The 16283-nt window shown below is 60.6% G+C and overlaps 1 protein-coding gene across 3 annotated transcripts in view; it reads right to left on the bottom strand.

Annotated features, from left to right (window-relative positions):
• Nucleotides 1-12158, bottom strand: part of KLHDC4 (kelch domain containing 4) — a 41579-nt gene extending 29421 nt beyond the window's left edge. The window contains exons 1-5 of one of the 3 annotated variants that reach the window (XM_070061890.1): nucleotides 11958-12158; nucleotides 9649-9740; nucleotides 4922-5000; nucleotides 3403-3501; nucleotides 1-39 (exon numbers count right to left, since the gene is read on the bottom strand). The exon at nucleotides 1-39 is cut by the window's left edge and continues 98 nt beyond it. In XM_070061890.1, coding sequence (XP_069917991.1) covers nucleotides 1-39; nucleotides 3403-3501; nucleotides 4922-5000; nucleotides 9649-9740; nucleotides 11958-12056 — 408 coding nt within the window. In that variant the 5' untranslated portion in view covers nucleotides 12057-12158. Of the gene's footprint in view, nucleotides 40-3402; nucleotides 3502-4921; nucleotides 5001-9421; nucleotides 9564-9648; nucleotides 9741-11957 lie in introns of all 3 variants that reach the window. The other 2 variants (XM_070061889.1, XM_070061891.1) reach the window with 2 other exon arrangements.
• Nucleotides 12159-16283: the final 4125 nt, after the last annotated feature.

A 16283-nucleotide genomic window follows, 5' to 3' on the forward strand; every position in this document is an offset into this window, starting at 1 on the left:
GATCCACAGCTGCCCGCCGCCTTGAGGCACCACCACAGCCTGTTAAAAGGAAAGTGACAGGTCAGGGTGACCACAAAGAAGCAGAGCCAGCCCCAGGTGACGCCAACAGCAGCTCTGCCCACTCAGAGCCCTGGAACACTGCCCCATCTTGGCCAGCCCCACATCTCCATCTGCTTCCCAGGGCGTTCCCAAAACCCAAGGGCACACTGTCCTAGGTCAAACATCCAATAAACCTGCATGACTTCCTAGGTTCAAAGACAAACGGCCACATAAATTCAGGTAACACCATGTGTCATCAAAATAAACAGTTGCTCTGGCCTCAGAATCAGCCCTAAAGGCATTCAGATCCGGCTAAAAAGCCAATGAGAGTATCTCAGGCATGGAAAGCCAAGATACTGTGGCAAAAAATAACTTAAATGAAAGATCTCTGTGAGTGAGATCCCAGTGGAAAGAAGGGGCCATCAAAGAAGGAGGTACCTTTCTCTGAAGGGAGAACTTCCACTTTGATTATAGCCCTGTCTCAATAATGTCGGAGTTTGTGGACTCAAAAGGTTTCCACAGCCTTGGCAGCTCATGACAAGAGCCTCGGGTGATTACTGACACCATACATCAGAGTGTCACTTGTTAAATCAACAACAGGAGTCACTGTGCACTTGCTCCCCATGTAGGACCTCTCTCCTTAATGTGCCGTACTATGAGAATTAACGGTATAACTACTACTCAAACAGTACTTTATACTTTGTGTGGGTGCAAACTGCTGAAATCTTTACGTAGTATAGAGTTGGTCTTCTGTATATAAAGTTAAACTCAAAATGAACCTTAATGAAGAATGGGATGAGAGAGGGAGTAGGCGGTGGGACGGGAGTTGAGGTGGGAGGGCGGGTATGGGGTAAGAACCATTATATTCCTGAAGTTGTACCTATGAAACATGCACTCATTAAATAAAGTTTACAAAAAAAGTTCTACTCCCAAAATCCAGACCTAGGGAAAACAACAGACTACACAGTGACTTTGGCCTTGTAACTGTTTAAAAGACAAAGAACAGGATGTCAAATATCCTACTCATCAAACCCACCCCAGGACACGTTTCTAGGTGCCAGAGTTCAACGGAGTAGATTCGACCTGTAATGATCTACAGGCAAGACTTCCTAACCAACGTCTGCTCCCCATGTCTGGTTCACTGTGGAACGCTTTGGGGAAACAGCAGGTCACCCTCAGCGACACAGACAGCACCGAGCCCCAACACAGGAAGTTTTACGAGGCATCCAGGCAAATCAGATCTGAAGAGAAACCAGCAGCAAAACCAATCCAAGCTGGCTGAGGCTCCCACAGCATTAATTCTGCAAGAATGCAATTAAGACCTGCGATCCCCCGAGCCGGCGGAGCCACAGCAGAGCTGCACAGGAAGTGTGACTGCTCCGTCGGGACACCACCAGCCCCGCTCTGGCCCCAGATCCCAGGGCACACCAGACCCCAGCTGCGCCCCAGGGACCTGGGACGGACTCTTCCTCCTCCAGGACCGACCAGTCCTCAGCTCAGCAGGCAGGAACAGAACATTCCAGGCTCAGGACGGTGTGGATGCCTGAGGGCTGACCAGGACCCCTGCGTCTGTTTAGACCCTACGCGTCACGAGCTCACTGACACCTGCCCCAATCCCAGAGGAAGGGTGGCCCGGAGGCCCGCTGGCCTGCGTCTGCAGGAAGCCTCCTCCCAGGCCTGTTCAGACCAGGGACTCCTTCTGGGCACGCAATCAGAAAACAGGGCAGCAGACACTGGGAAGCCATGTCCTGCACTGTGGAGACCACGCCCACCCTTCTCCACAGTCAAATCTCGTGTTGAGTGAACTCGGCTGTCCGAGGGGCACAGGAACATCCGGATGCAGAAGCGCTTCCCCCGCAGCCCACCCAGCAACACCGCTGTGTCCCCAACACCTCGGAGACAACCCCCCAGGCCCACCCAGCAACACCGCTGTGTCCCCAACACCTCGGAGACAACCCCCCAGGCCCACCCAGCAACACCGCTGTGTCCCCAACACCTCGGAGACAACCCCCCAGGCCCACCCAGCAACACCGCTGTGTCCCCAACACCTCGGAGACAACCCCCCAGGCCCACCCAGCAACACCGCTGTGTCCCCAACACCTCGGAAACAAGCCCCCCAGGCCCACCCATCGCCATCGCTGTGTCCCCAACACCTCGGAGACAACCCCCCAGGCCCACCCAGCAACACCGCTGTGTCCCCAATACCTCGGAGACAACCCCCCAGGCCCACCCAGCAACACCGCTGTGTCCCCAACGCCTCGGAAACAACCCCCCCAGGCCCACCCAGCAACACCGCTGTGTCCCCAACACCTCGGAGACAACCCCCCCAGGCCCACCCAGCAACACCGCTGTGTCCCCAATGCCTCGGAGACAACCCCCCCAGGCCCACCCAGCAACACCGCTGTGTCCCCAAGGCCTTGGAGACAACCCCCCCAGGCCCACCCAGCAACACCACTGTGTCCCCAACACCTCGGAGACAACCCCCCAGGCCCACCCAGCAACACCGCTGTGTCCCCAACACCTCGGAAACAAGCCCCCCAGGCCCACCCATCACCATCGCTGTGTCCCCAACACCTCGGAGACAACCCCCCAGGCCCACCCAGCAACACCGCTGTGTCCCCAATACCTCGGAGACAACCCCCCAGGCCCACCCAGCAACACCGCTGTGTCCCCAACGCCTCGGAAACAACCCCCCCAGGCCCACCCAGCAACACCGCTGTGTCCCCAACACCTCGGAGACAACCCCCCCAGGCCCACCCAGCAACACCGCTGTGTCCCCAATGCCTCGGAGACAACCCCCCCAGGCCCACCCAGCAACACCGCTGTGTCCCCAAGGCCTTGGAGACAACCCCCCCAGGCCCACCCAGCAACACCGCTGTGTCCCCAACACCTCGGAGACAACCCCCCCAGGCCCACCCAGCAACACCGCTGTGTCCCCAACACCTCGGAGACAACCCCCCCAGGCCCACACAGCAACACCGCTGTGTCCCCAACACCTCGGAGACAACCCCCCAGGCCCACCCATCGCCACCGCTGTGTCTTCCCCAGGGACGATTCATTTCCTTCTAGAATAACCATTCTCCTACCCCCACACCCCACTCCCCTCCTTTCACCATCTAGTGGGAACCATGAGCCCACAGGGTCCTCAACTCCGACAGACAGCAAGCCCCCTGCAGACCAGCGGCTGCCTGCCGAGTACTTCACACCCCGCGGTGAAGAGAAGTCCAGGTCACAGGACGGCGGAGCCGGGACACTTGGTAAGGCCCCGCCTCCGCACAGGCCCCGGTCACCCACAGCCTCTCCAGTGTGCGCCAGACTCTGACCGGGAGAGGAGGGAGCAGGCCACAGTCAGGGCTGCATTACCTGGTGCGCACAGCGCCGCGGCGGCGGGCTGGGGATGTCCACTTTGGTCCAGGTGTCCTTCCTGGTATTGTAGACATAGAGCTCGTTGAACAGCAACGTCTGCAAGGAGGAGAGCAGCGTCAGCGTCTGAATGATGTCCTTCCAGGCCGCGGCAGGAACAACCGCGGTGGTTCCCGTTCCCGGGCGACGTAAGTCACGCACGGCAGGAGGCCAGCAGCTGGTCCCCGGACAGCTGGGTGTGACAAGGTCACGTCCCACAAACCCACCACAGCTCCAACCATTCTAGGTCAAAAGTGCACTTAGTACACCTGACGCGTCCCAAGCGTCCTAGCTCAGCCCAGCCCACCCCGCGTGTGCTCAGAGCCCTCACCTTAGCCCGCAGCGGGGCAGACTCACAGCCCACTTTGTGACTTACTGCCAACTCTCTCACCCCACTTACCAGGCACCGTACCGAAAGTGAGCCAACAACGCGGTCTAGCACTCCCCCTGGCACGTGCAGTGCTCAGGTGTCTAACCCACCCAGCCCATGGCACTGCCCGACATGCCTGGTACCCCACCCAGCCCACGCCACTGCCCGACACGCCTGGTAGCCCACCCAGCCCACGCCACTGCCCAACAGGCCTGGTACCCCACCCAGCCCACGCCACTGCCCGACACGCCTGGTAACCCCCATGATACCGGGCGTCTGGGATACTGGGTGAGATTCGCCGTTCTCCTAATTCAGGCCTCAGTTTTGAAGCATGAAAACCCAGAGCCGATCAATGAAGTCGAACGCACGGGGTCCCCACAGACTCGTGTGATGAGGCCGTCTCACACACAACTCAGAAGCGTGGGGCTTTCTGGGCTGCTTGACACAACAGTGAGCCCCACCCCCCTCCAGCCAGCACACTCTTCTACAGGACCCTGAAGGCTGGCTGTGAAACCTGAAGACCCACCGGGGGGCTGCGCAGCGCGAGGGAGAGGAAGCAAGACCCTTGCCACACCAGCTCCAGCACAGGCACTGGGTCCCCAGGCGAGGACAGCGCGTCACAAAGGCCTGATGCGCTCGGTGTGGCCCGCTGTCTCAAGCCAGCTCGCCTCGAATGAGGCCCAGGAACACTGGGAAGAATGGGAAGAAAGGGCAGGGGCGGTGTCGTGGCACCGCACGTTCTCCCACAGCAGGCGGCCCAGGCTGGAGGGCTGGTTCAAGCCACAGCTGCTCCACTCTGACCCAGCTTCCTGCTAATGCACCTGGGAGGCGGTGACAACGGCGCGAACACCGGAGTCCCCGCCACCCACGTGCAAGACCCAGATGGGAGGTCCTGGCTCCTGGCTTGGCCCAGGCTCAGCTGTGTGGGCATTTGGGGTGAAAAACAGATGGACGATCTCTCTCTCTCTCTCTCTCTCTCTCTCTGCACTTCCCTCCTTCCCAACCCCCCTTCCCTCTCCCCTTCTCTCTGTATCTCCTCCATCATTCTGCCTTTCCAATAAGTCAGTCTTAAACCAAAATTTAAAAGAAAGAAAAACATATATACTTTACTTTTTGGCCATTGAAATATTCACCTCCGAACAGGATCAATTCATCTTTCTCAGGATGAGCAGACAGAGAGGCATTCAACCTGGGGGGACAGCACACCAGCACCAAATCAGACCCTTCGCTACTCTGAACAAGATCTGGCCTCCAAACTCATGCAGTTTTATTTTTTGCGGTTTTAGAAAGAGGCCAAAGTACCTGTATATTTAATAACTTCTTGACATGGTAAAAGAATTCCACACTACGGCCCACGGGTGGCAGAGTGAGGAAGGGCAGCGGGACAACCCGCGGAAGGCGAGACACGTCAGGCAGACATCCAGAGCCCAGTCCTAAGTTAACGTCACACACAGGGCGGAAACTAATCCATCACGGGCTCCAGGAGGCGGGGCCTAGCAGGAGGCCCTTCAGGCACCGGGCCAGAGTCCGGAAGGCAGTTCCCACAAAGAGGCCTGGTTATGAAGGCCAGGGCCAGACCAGTGGCTCTCCTCCTGCTGTGTCCCACACTACCACCGGCACCCTCAACAGGGCCAAACCAGTGGGACTGCCCGATCTTGGACCTGGAGCTCTGAAACTGCGAGCCGAATGAACCTGTCCTCCCTGTAAACTTCCTTTTTCAGGTACTCCCCGGCAGTGACAACGCTGACCACTGCGACACCGGCTCCCACCTGGCAGGCCTCCAGGGACTTGCAGCCTCCAGGCTTGTGCGGGAAGGGGCGAGGGTGCCGGCTCCCTCCCACACAGGTGTCCGGCTCCTGCACTGCTGGCCAGCTCACACTCCCAGGACAGCCCTGGCTCCACAGACCAGGACCAGGCTGCGCACAGCAACGATGCCCCTCACACCCACACTCTCCAAAGCTGTCCTCTGATGTCACCACCAGCACTGTTTTAAGATTTATTTATTTATTTGAAAGTCGGGGTTACACACACAGAGAGAAGGACAGGCAGAGGCAGAGAGAGAGAGGTCTTCCATCTGCTGGATCACTCCCCAGTTGGCCACAATGGCTAGAACTGCGCCAATCCGAAGCCAGAAGATTCTTCTGGGTCTCCCACACAAGTACAGGGGCCCAAGGACTTGGGCCACCTTCTACTGCTTTCCCAGGCCATAGCAGAGAGCCGGATTACAAGAGGAGCAGCCGAGACTCAAGCCAGTGCCCACATGGGATGCTGGCACTGCAGGTGGTGGCTCTACACACTATGCCACAGTGCCAGTCCCAGCACGGTTCTCAAACCAGTGTAGGCATTTTAGTCGACATCCCAGCAACCTTCCAACCACACACGACAACAGCACAGCAGTGAGGCCAACTGTAGATACACTGGCACACAACGACAAGGGACACACTGCCAGCCTTCTCCAAGTCCTCCACAGTGGTGTTCCCCACGCCTGTTCCCAGACACGCATCCCAGACCTCACTGCACGGCTCACCTTCTTGAAGCACGTTTCAAGGTCAGGGAACCTTGGAAGCCTTGGAAGCCTGAGAACTCTTCTCCTAGGGGTTTACTGTGCACAGACATTTCTCAGGCTGAGAAACGTGCCTGTGAACAGGTGAGTGAGCGGGCGGTGGCGATCTCACAGCCACGGGACAGAGGAGCCGAGCCCATCACACCAGTGGTGCACCCGAGACACACTCAGAGCTGAGAAGCCAGACCCTAAAGGACAAACGCTGTGTGCAGCAGTTCACAGGGACAGGAAGACTAGAGTGGGGGCGGGTGTGACAAACCCGCGGGCACCAGGTCACTACTATTCGGGGCATCGGAGAAGTCTGGAAACGCGGCACAGCGCTGGCTGCACAGCACTGCCAGCTCAGTAACCCACCATCAGTGACCCGGTTTAAAACAGCCACAATGGCTACCCTCTTCAGAAGAAAGTGTTTCCCACACTCCTCCATCACCAGACTTTTCCTTAGCAAACATCTACTGATTCTTGGTGGGAAACCACACGAGGCCCTGCACAGGTGTCTTCATACTCCGGTCTCTCAGAGCAGGCAGGGGACTGCCTGCAATGGCCTCACTTCCCAGACAACTACACCTGGGCCAACACCTGGGAATTCGCACACCCACAAATGGCTAACTTCTAAGGCTTCTCCATAGCATTATTGAAGAGGTGGAGTCAGACGTTAGTGAGCACCACGCACCGGCTCCTCCCACCCAGAAGCACCCCAGCCAAGCCAGGGAACAGCCAGTTACGTCCTGATGCAACATGGGACTTCTGGGCAATGCTGCTTTAGAAGTCCTACAGTATCAACCTCACCCCACCCCCTAAAAAAATCCCCATTCAAAGCAGCTCTCCTCAGGAGGGCCAGGGCACACCAAGCTTGAAGCCTCCAAAGGCTAAGCTGCCACCTGCAATGCTGGCATCCCCTATGGAACGCTTCTTTGAGACCAGCTGCCCAGACAGTAGCTCAAGTGCTGGGGCCGGCGCTGTGGCGAGCAGGGAAGGCCGCCGCCTGCAGGGCCGGCATCCCATCTGGGCACTGGTTTGAGTCCCGGCTGCTCCACTTCCGACCCAGCTCTCTGCTGTGGCCTGGGAAAGCAGTGGAAGATGGTCCAAGTGCTTGGGCCCCTGCACCCACGTGGGAGACCCGGAGGAAGCTCCTGGCTCCTGGTTTCGGATCGGCACAGCTACAGCTGTTGTGGCCATCTGGGGAGAGAACCAGCAGATGGAAGACAGACAGACAGACAGACAGACCTCCCTCCCTCCCTCCCCTCTCTCTCGCTCTCTGCCTCTCCTTCTCTCTGTAACTCTTTCAAGTAAATAAGTAAGTCTTTTTAAAAAAAAAATAGTTCAAGTGCTTGGGCCCCTGCCACCCAACCAGGAGAACTGGATGCAGTTTCTGGCTCCTGGCTTCAGCCGGGCCCTGCCCTGCCTATTGAGGCCATTTGGGGAGTGAATGAGCAGATGGAAAGTCTCTCTCCCCCTGTGTGCGTATGTGTCTCTCTCTCTCCCCCTCTCTTCCCAACTCCACCCGCCCCCCCGCACCTCCCTGTCCAATGCTCTGCCTTTCAAATGAGTATCTTTTCAAACACATGCATAGGGGCCGGGGCTGTGTCTTAGCAGGTAAGGCCACCGCCTGCAGGGCCAGCATCCCATACGGATGCTGGTTCGAGTCCTGGCTGCTCCACTTCCGATCCAGCTCTCTGCTGTGGCCTGGGAAAGCAGTAGAAGATGGCCCAGGTCCTTGGGCCCCTGCAGCCGCAAGGGAGACCTGCAAGAAACTCCTGGCTCCTGGCTTCGGCTCAGCATAGCTCCGGCCATTGTGGCCATCTGGGAGTGAACTAGCAGATGGAAAATCTCTCTCCCTCTCTCTCTCTCTGCCTCTCTGTAATTCTGCCTTTCAAATAAGTAAATCTTTTAAAAATCAATCAATAAATAAATGGGTCATCAGGGTCCATGGTAAGAAGTTGGCTGAGCAATAAGTTGTATATATACAAGAGGGGGAGGGGTATGTACAGCACGGTCACAGCACGGTGGAACGTGTGAGGCCCAGAGACAGCCTGTCAACCCAAGGGAAAAACAGCCCAACTCGCAGTGTCATCTCAGGGGAATACACTCTTTTCCCTCTTCACACGCGGCTTAACCAGAGTTAACTGCAGACTTCGTGACTGATCAGACGCAAGCAAACTCCACAGACAGGTAACGCTCAAGAATTCCAGGGACTACAGGCAAACAGCTAGACCTGCAAGCCCCAGACAAGGAGACCACCAAGTCCGAGGAGCCTGATGCCCAAGGGACCACCGCCGGTCAGGATCTTCAGTCAGCGGCTCTAACAGTCAGGCCTCAGGTCACGGAGCCACCATCTGCTCAGCTGGGAGCTGATTCACCCAAAAACCAACAAAGCCCATGAGCCTCCCCAGCCCCCACAGCGGCCCCTCCCTCCTCTAAGTCCGCTGTACCCTGCAAACCCGGAAAAGCGCCTAGGAGACAAGTTCCCCTTTGCCCCAGGACCGCCAGCCCCGTGAGTAAAGCCCATCTCCTTGCACCAGCTCTAGTCCCTGGGAGCCGGAACTCCAGACAGACAGGAGGCCTGACGGGCAGGAAGCTGCTCAGAGGCCGCCCCCGCCCTCCTGGGTCTGAAGCGCGGGGGGGGGGGGGGGGGGGGGGGTCTGGCCCTGCGCTGTCGGCGCTAGGTCCCAGGCCTCCCCAGGCTGGGACAGCGCTTTCAGTCCATTCTGAGAGACGTGAAACAAAACACTTCAGCTATACCACAGGCCCAGCTCGGAACGACGCAGTCTCCGCACTCCTCTCTGGGCTCCCACCCTGACCTCTCGACTCAGAGTCCCAAATCTAAGAATCACGCAGCCCTGAATCCAGACGTGCAGCACTCAGGACTCCCAGGCCGCGCAGCTCCGCTCCTTCCACGGCGCCTGAAATCCTGCACACCTGTAACTCGTCCACCTAATTCACAAATGCATCTACAGCGGCTTAACTTCCAGACAACAATAAAAAAATTAAGAAGCAACAGGACAGAGAGGCACGGTATTCTTCAGATTGTCACCTGCAAGGCCCACCTGTAAGATACGTTCAGGACCCAGGCGCCGCCCCAGGACAGTCGCCCACGGCGGTGCCCCGGAGGCCTCTCCCGCCGGCACTGGCCCTGTCTCCAGCTCCACAGCCTCCACAGGTTTGCAAGAGCGAAAACGTCCCAGGTGCCTGATGGTCACAAAACCACCGTGCTGATTTAAGGCACTTTCCAATTTGCAGTCCAAACGCTAACACAGGAAACTCGCCAGCTTACCGTGGTGAGGGCGGGGGGCACGGCGTCTCCACGACCTGGGTCTTCCTGGCGTCCAGAGTCTGGAAGTGGGCGATGAGGGCCTCCAGGTCTTCCTGCGGACACAGCGGGCCACACGTGAGGCTGGGGAGACTGCTCAGCTTCCTTCCTGGTCGCTCTGTCAGGGGCGTGGCCTCCCCCAGAACCCTAACCGCTCTGCCTGTTTGACACATGTGATGGTAACACCCAGGCCCCGCAGAGCGGACCTGAGGCAGCCTCCTGGGCGGCGTGGATGCCTGTGGTCCTCAGGACCACTTCACCCCAGCTCGGGCCCTCACGCACCTCGCTCCTGGTGCGGGAACACCCCCTGCTCACGCTCCAGAACCCCCCAGGCTCCCAGGCCAGCCTGCATCTGGTCTGCCCAGCAGGGTCTGCTGTTTCTCGTGTGCATTTGCATAAACCCCCTCCCAGAAGAGAGCATCGGCTCTGGGAACAAAGTCTGCCCAGCGGGGCCCGGCAGGCATCGGCAGGGTCCCCCCGGGGGAGGAGGTCTCCGCGGTACAACCCTGCAGCCGACTCGGGAGTTAGGGTGAATGCCCACGGGGCTGGCCAGCCCTGGAACCCAGTCTTCACTCTGGTGAAAGGGGGATGCGGCGGGAGGAAGGGGCACTGGTCAGAAAGGAGCAGCTGCAGCAGCCCTGGGTGCGGCTGGCATTACTGCCACCAGGCTAAGGCCATCCCCACGGGGCCAACCCAGCGCACAAGGGTGCTTCCATGTCTCCTGTTGGGAGCGGGCTCCGTCAGAATGTTCTAGACACTGGGCTGCAAACACACAGGTGCAGGAGGCGCACAGCCTGGCAGGAGCGCAGGTTCCACCTCCGCCTCCTCCACTCCTTGCCCACGCGGCAGCAGCCACTGCCCCCGTCTTGCCGAGGAACACTCACCTGGGCCCACACCCGGCACTCCAAGGCAGCACCGCTTCCCCTGGGCCCACACCCGGCACTCTAAGGCAGCACCGCTTCCCCTGGGCCCACACCCGGCACTCTAAGGCAGCACCGCTTCACCCGAGGGCCCCACGAGCACTGGGTTGGGGGAGACAGAGGTGGGGTCTGGGGGACTCAAGTGGCCCTGTCAGTGACAGTCTCCCCAAGGCAACAAGGAGCCGACAGGCAGAGAGGTAAGGCCACAGCGTCCGGAGACCTGGGAGAAAGGCAGTGTGGCTGGAGCGGGGAGCCGGGCGGCCGGGGAGCCGGGCAGAGGCCAGCACAGTGGCAGTGCCGACCAGGAGAGCCGACACAGGATTCTGGGGCAGGATTCCAAGCCGTCTGCAGGATCCCCGTTCCCGATGACCCCTGGCCTGTGACAGGACGGGAGATCACCGCTGTGGCTGCTTACAGGACACACACGGCCAGTGATCTTAAGGGTGGTTTTGAGGATGAACAGAGGTGATGAGCAAGGTCCCGGACCCACAGGCTCTCTCCCGGGAAGCAACTCCCAGGGTCGCTGAACGCCGGGCACCACGGGGGACAGTGGAGAGCAGCGACCGTCACCAGCTCCTTCCTGAGCGCCTGCTTCGTGCCAAGCACTGTGCTGCAGACGCCACACAGCTGAACCCACCTTCCTGCGCCTCGGAGGCCGGCAGCCAGCTGCGGCGGAGTGGATTCGAACCCAGGCCCTCGAGGGGCAGAGCCCGTGCACTTGGCTGCTCAGGAAGCTGACAGCGTCAGAGCCGGCCCCACGATGTGACTGGGGGGGACAGAAAGGCCTCGGAAACGCTCAGCACCGGGCGCGTGTGGTCACTCGAGGCGGTGTGACGCTCTGGCCTCTGACCTCCCGTCCGGCGGAGACGTCAACACGGCACGATTCCCTGGGCGGCGAGGACGGCGGCCCGCGGGGCACCCCGCACGCGCTCCCGATTCTCAGAGGAGCCCTGAGCAGCAGGCGGCAGCAGGCAGCACGCTCGGCGCAGGTGCGCCCGCGGGGGACGGACACCCCCACCGCGGCGGTCACCAACTCCAGCAGTTCCAGCGGCTCCCTCTGCCTCTTCACCCCCGGGAGCGCTCTGTGCCGGGACTTCTCGGCAGCCGAAATGGCCTCACTCGCGGGCCACGCAGCTTGCAGAGGCGCTGGGGAGGGGGGGCGGGCAGGCGAGAACGGCCTGGACCCCCCAAGGGCCGGCACCCTAGCGTCCAGGGCGGGGAAGGGAGGCCAGGCACGCGCGGGGTCCCGGGAGGGGGCGCCGGGCCGGACAGCGGCCTTCGCCCGCCCCGCGAGGCCGGTGCGACCCCCGCCTGCGGCCCCCGGAGGGCTGTGTCCGCACCCGGTCCGCTCACCTCCTCCTTCCGCGAGCGCTTGGACACTTTCTTCTCCATCTTGGCGGCCGTCTTCTCCGCACCGCGGCCCTTCTTCTCCTTCTTGCCCTTCTTGCCCATCGCGCCGGGTCCGAGGCGGCTCCAGCCACCAAGCAACTAGCAAAAGCGCGGCCGCCCGAAGCTGGCGCTCCCCGGACGGCGCGGCGCGCTGAATGCGCGTCACTTCCGGCACGCCCCCTGGCCGCTTCCGGGCGAGGGTTGGGCGGGGCGAGAGGCCTGGTGCTTCGGGGGCGTGGTCTGTGCGCTCTGCCCGTGCCCGCCTTCTCCCGCCCTCCGCGGCCCGTGGCCGTTCGCTGCGTGGAAGGACTCGGGCTCAGCGCGCTGCTCGTCCCCGCGAGGATTTTCACGCGCGCAGCCCCCGTCTTCTGACAGCCGCTTCCGCCAGCCGTGAGCACACGTGCGGGGCACGCTGGCCGCGGCGGTGAAGACGCGCGCTGGGCCCCCGGAGGGGCGGCGGCGGCCGCGGAGGTCCTGGGGCCCCGCCGCCCTGTGGGCGACCTGGAGGCGGCCCGGCCTTGGGGTGTCGGGGTGAACCGGCGTGGCGGCGCCGTCTCCCCACTCTGTAATGAAGCGCGGGTGGCGGACAGTCAGGTGCCGGGGCCGCGGGTCCTGCACTACACGCAGACGCACCCCTGCCCCCCGCGACTGCGCTCAGGCCCCCCGCTTCTCCGAGGGCGCTAGCCCGTCGCGGGGGGAAGTGGGACCCGAGTGCGCTCCAGCCGTGCGGCGAACGACTGCCGCGCCCGGACACTTCCCGGCTCAGCGGGGAAAGCTGCCACCTGCGGTGCTGGCATCCCACACGTGCGCTGGTTCGAGTCCTGGCTGCTCCACTTCCGACCGAGCTCTCTGCTGTGGCCTGGGAAAGCAGTAGAAGATGGTCCAAGTCCTCGGGCCCCTGCACCCTTGTTGGAGGCCTGGAAGAAGCTCCTGGCTTCAGATCGGCCCAGCTCCGGCCGTTAGAGCCAACTGGGGAGTGAACCAGCGGATGGAAGATTCTCTCTCTCTCTCTCTCTCTCTCTCTGTGTGTGTGTGTGTGTGTGTGTAACTCTGACTTTCAAGTAAATAAATAAAGCTTTCAAAAAAAGAAATGTCGGGGTGAAGGTGTTTGGTATTACTTAGAAGACGTCATCACGGACCTGGGAAGCGATGGGAAGGAAGAGAACTGGAACAAGGCCCAGAGGTGGCGGGAGACAGAACCAGTTTGGATCTGATCGTGCGGGAGCGGGAGGGTTGCCCGCGCGTGATAAGCTCCGGGAGACCGAGTTCTCACGGCGCCCCCAGGAAATAATTGCATTCCATCTCCTGGGCTGTGAGCTGAGGAGCACGGCTAATCCCGCCACGCTCTTTCCTGGCCGTCCCGAGAGGCCTGGGCACGATGGCCCTGGAGCCACAGCCAAGTGCGGCCCCTCCGAGAGGCTGGGAGACGGAGGAGCAGGAGCAGGTGCAGGTGCAGGGTTCGCTGCTCTATTACCCACAAGACTCTTGAGGCTGAATTGGAAGGCACTTGGCTTCTCCGTGTCAGGGTGATTCACTGGCGAGGATGGGGATAGAACATCCAGAGTGAACTCTGAAATAGCAAAGCGACTGACTGCAGCGGGTGCTGGGGAAATTCTCGCCTTTGCAACTTTAATGGGATATCTTAAATACAATGTGTCCTTGACTTCCAGGCCGTCCGGCGGGTGAGCTGGCGCCCTCTGCTGCCTCCAAGTTGAAGTTCACAAGAGGAGGGACGTTAGGGATGGCTAGCTGAAGGAAAATCTGTGGGACTGGACGTTCTCGCCAGTGCTCAGGAGGTGCATCCTTGCACGTCTCCGCCGGGGAGGTGAGCAGCAGGCCAGGCCACCTGCGACACAACGAAGCCACTGAGAGCGCAAAGACTGAATGGAAAAGCGGCAAACAAAAATGCTAGAGGTTTGGCACCTGCGCACTGAGGTCGTCATCCTGACCCGGCTGACGGTCGCCTAGCAACCTAGGGACGCTGGCCGGGGGCTGCGTTCGAGGGAGCCGGAGCTGGACCCGGTGCCCTCGGGACTAGTTCAGAACCGGTGCTTCTCCGCTGGTGGGTTCCAGCTGCGAGGGGAAGCGGCAGGTGCGGTCTCACTGCTCCGCGCTGGGGGCGGCCTCTCCTCCGGGGGTGCTTCGTCAGCTGTGCCGCAGAGAACGCACCGTGCTCCACTCTGGTCCTCGCGAGCTGACTGAGACGTGGCCCCCGGACAGCGAGCCCCGCCGGCGTCTACCTGGGGGAGACGGTCCTGCCGCTGTTCCAACACCACGGATCCTCACCGCGCGTGTGCTGCCCGTCCACGCACACTCCACAGGGAGGAACACGAGCCGCAGCTAGAGGCTGTCTGCGCACGGCCTGCGCCTGCTGAACATGTGCCTGCCGGGAAGGTGGCACAGAGGGGGAGGGAAGGACGAGGGGACCAGCAGGGACCTGCGGGGGGGGCTCATCGCTGGGGAGGGGCTCAAGGGTTGAGGAGGAACTTGCCTTATGGTCCCGAGACTCCACAGGGAGAACCACAATGGCCCTGGGCAGGTGGGGCATCGTCTTGGTGCACACACAGACTTCTTGGCATAATTCAAATAATAAATAAACGTGCAGAATTTCACATGTGCCAGCGAATGTACATGCAAACACCCACAGAAGCCTTGCCACAGAACGGACGCCTCATCCTGCACCTGCCAATCTTTCCTGTCCTCCCGGCCCCTTCCCTGAGTGACCCTGTTTTACCAAACACGAGCAAGCAGGACGTGCGCTTTTTCTGGGGGAGTGAGGGGACTTCCTGCACGGAGCCTGCTTCTTCTGAGATTTGCCTCTGATCGTTGCTATGGGACTCCATAGTCCCCGGGGGCTGGCGCTGTGGCGCAGTAGGTTAGTACTCCACCTGCAGTGCCGGCATCCCATGTGGGCGCCAGTTCGAGTCCCAGCTGCTCCACTTCTTGTCCAGCTCTCTGCTATGGCCTGGGAAGGCAGCAGCAGAAGGCCCAGGTGCTCGGGCCCCTGCAGCCACGAGGGAGGCCCGGAGGAGGCTCCTGGCTGATCTCGGATCGGCCCATCACACCTACATGTAAGGGAATGCTTGCACATACTCAGAAATAAAACGGAATGAATTATTGTTTTTAAAAGATTTATTTAGGCCGGCGCCGCGGCTCACTAGGCTAATCCTCCGCCTAGCGGCGCCGGCACACCGGGTTCTAGTCCCGGTCGGGGCACCGGATTCTGTCCCGGTTGCCCCTCTTCCAGGCCAGCTCTCTGCTGTGGCCAGGGAGTGCAGTGGAGGATGGCCCAGGTGCTTGGGCCCTGCACCCCATGGGAGACCAGGAAAAGCACCTGGCTCCTGGCTCCTGCCATCGGATCAGCGCGGTGCGCCGGCCGCAGCGCGCCGGCCGCGGAGGCCATTGGAGGGTGAACCAACGGCAAAGGAAGACCTTTCTCTCTGTCTCTCTCTCTCACTGTCCACTCTGCCTGTCAAAAAAAAAAAAAAAAAAAAGATTTATTTATTTACTTGAGAGGCAGAGTTACAGAGAGAGGGCTTCCATGCACTGGTTCACTCCCCAGATGGCCACAAAGGCCCGTATGGGAGGCAGGCACTGCAGGCTGGGGCTTTAACCCACTGCGCCACAGCGCCGGCCCCTCTTTGCTTTTTAAATGGTAAGCAAGGAGGCAAAGTTGAATGAGGAGAAATACATCTGGTAGACTAGGTGGGTGTCAGGAAAGATCTGCACACAGAGCTTTTGCAGATGTGGGTGTGAGCCCCTCACCCCCCCCACCTCCCTCTGGGGTGTGGCTGGGTGGGGGGGCTTCCTGGGTGTGGGATTCCCGAAATTCCTCCCAGAACCTGACAGGTCCCTCAGGGAAAGGCGAGGAAAATCCCCCCAGGCTGCCCCAGGAGAGGGCCCACCTCCCAGTCACTGACAAAAGCAATGCAGGCTGGGCTCAGTTCCATGTTTTTCCTCATTCCGCTGATGCTCCTTTGTGCCCGCGTGCACAGAGACCAACGTCTGCCTCGCGCGTAACATTCCTCTCCCAGAGGAGCGGGGGGGGGGGGGGGGTCCTTCAGACCGGCACGTGGGTTTTCTCGTCTTGCTGACCTGCAGTGTCCGAGGGTGGCCTTGGAGGAGACTGTCCTGTGCCGTCCAGAGGGCTGGGCAAGGGGCTGGCATCCCTGCCCGCTGACCACCTGGAGCTGGACGGCCTGTGTCTGCGGCTCTCATTCTCTCCTGCCTGGCTTTGCCAAATGTCACCCGAGATGGCTGCCCGATACCCTCGTGCAAGAAGGAATTCTG

This window comes from Oryctolagus cuniculus, chromosome 18, assembly GCF_964237555.1.
Source record: "Oryctolagus cuniculus chromosome 18, mOryCun1.1, whole genome shotgun sequence".
Classification (NCBI taxonomy): domain Eukaryota; kingdom Metazoa; phylum Chordata; class Mammalia; order Lagomorpha; family Leporidae; genus Oryctolagus; species Oryctolagus cuniculus.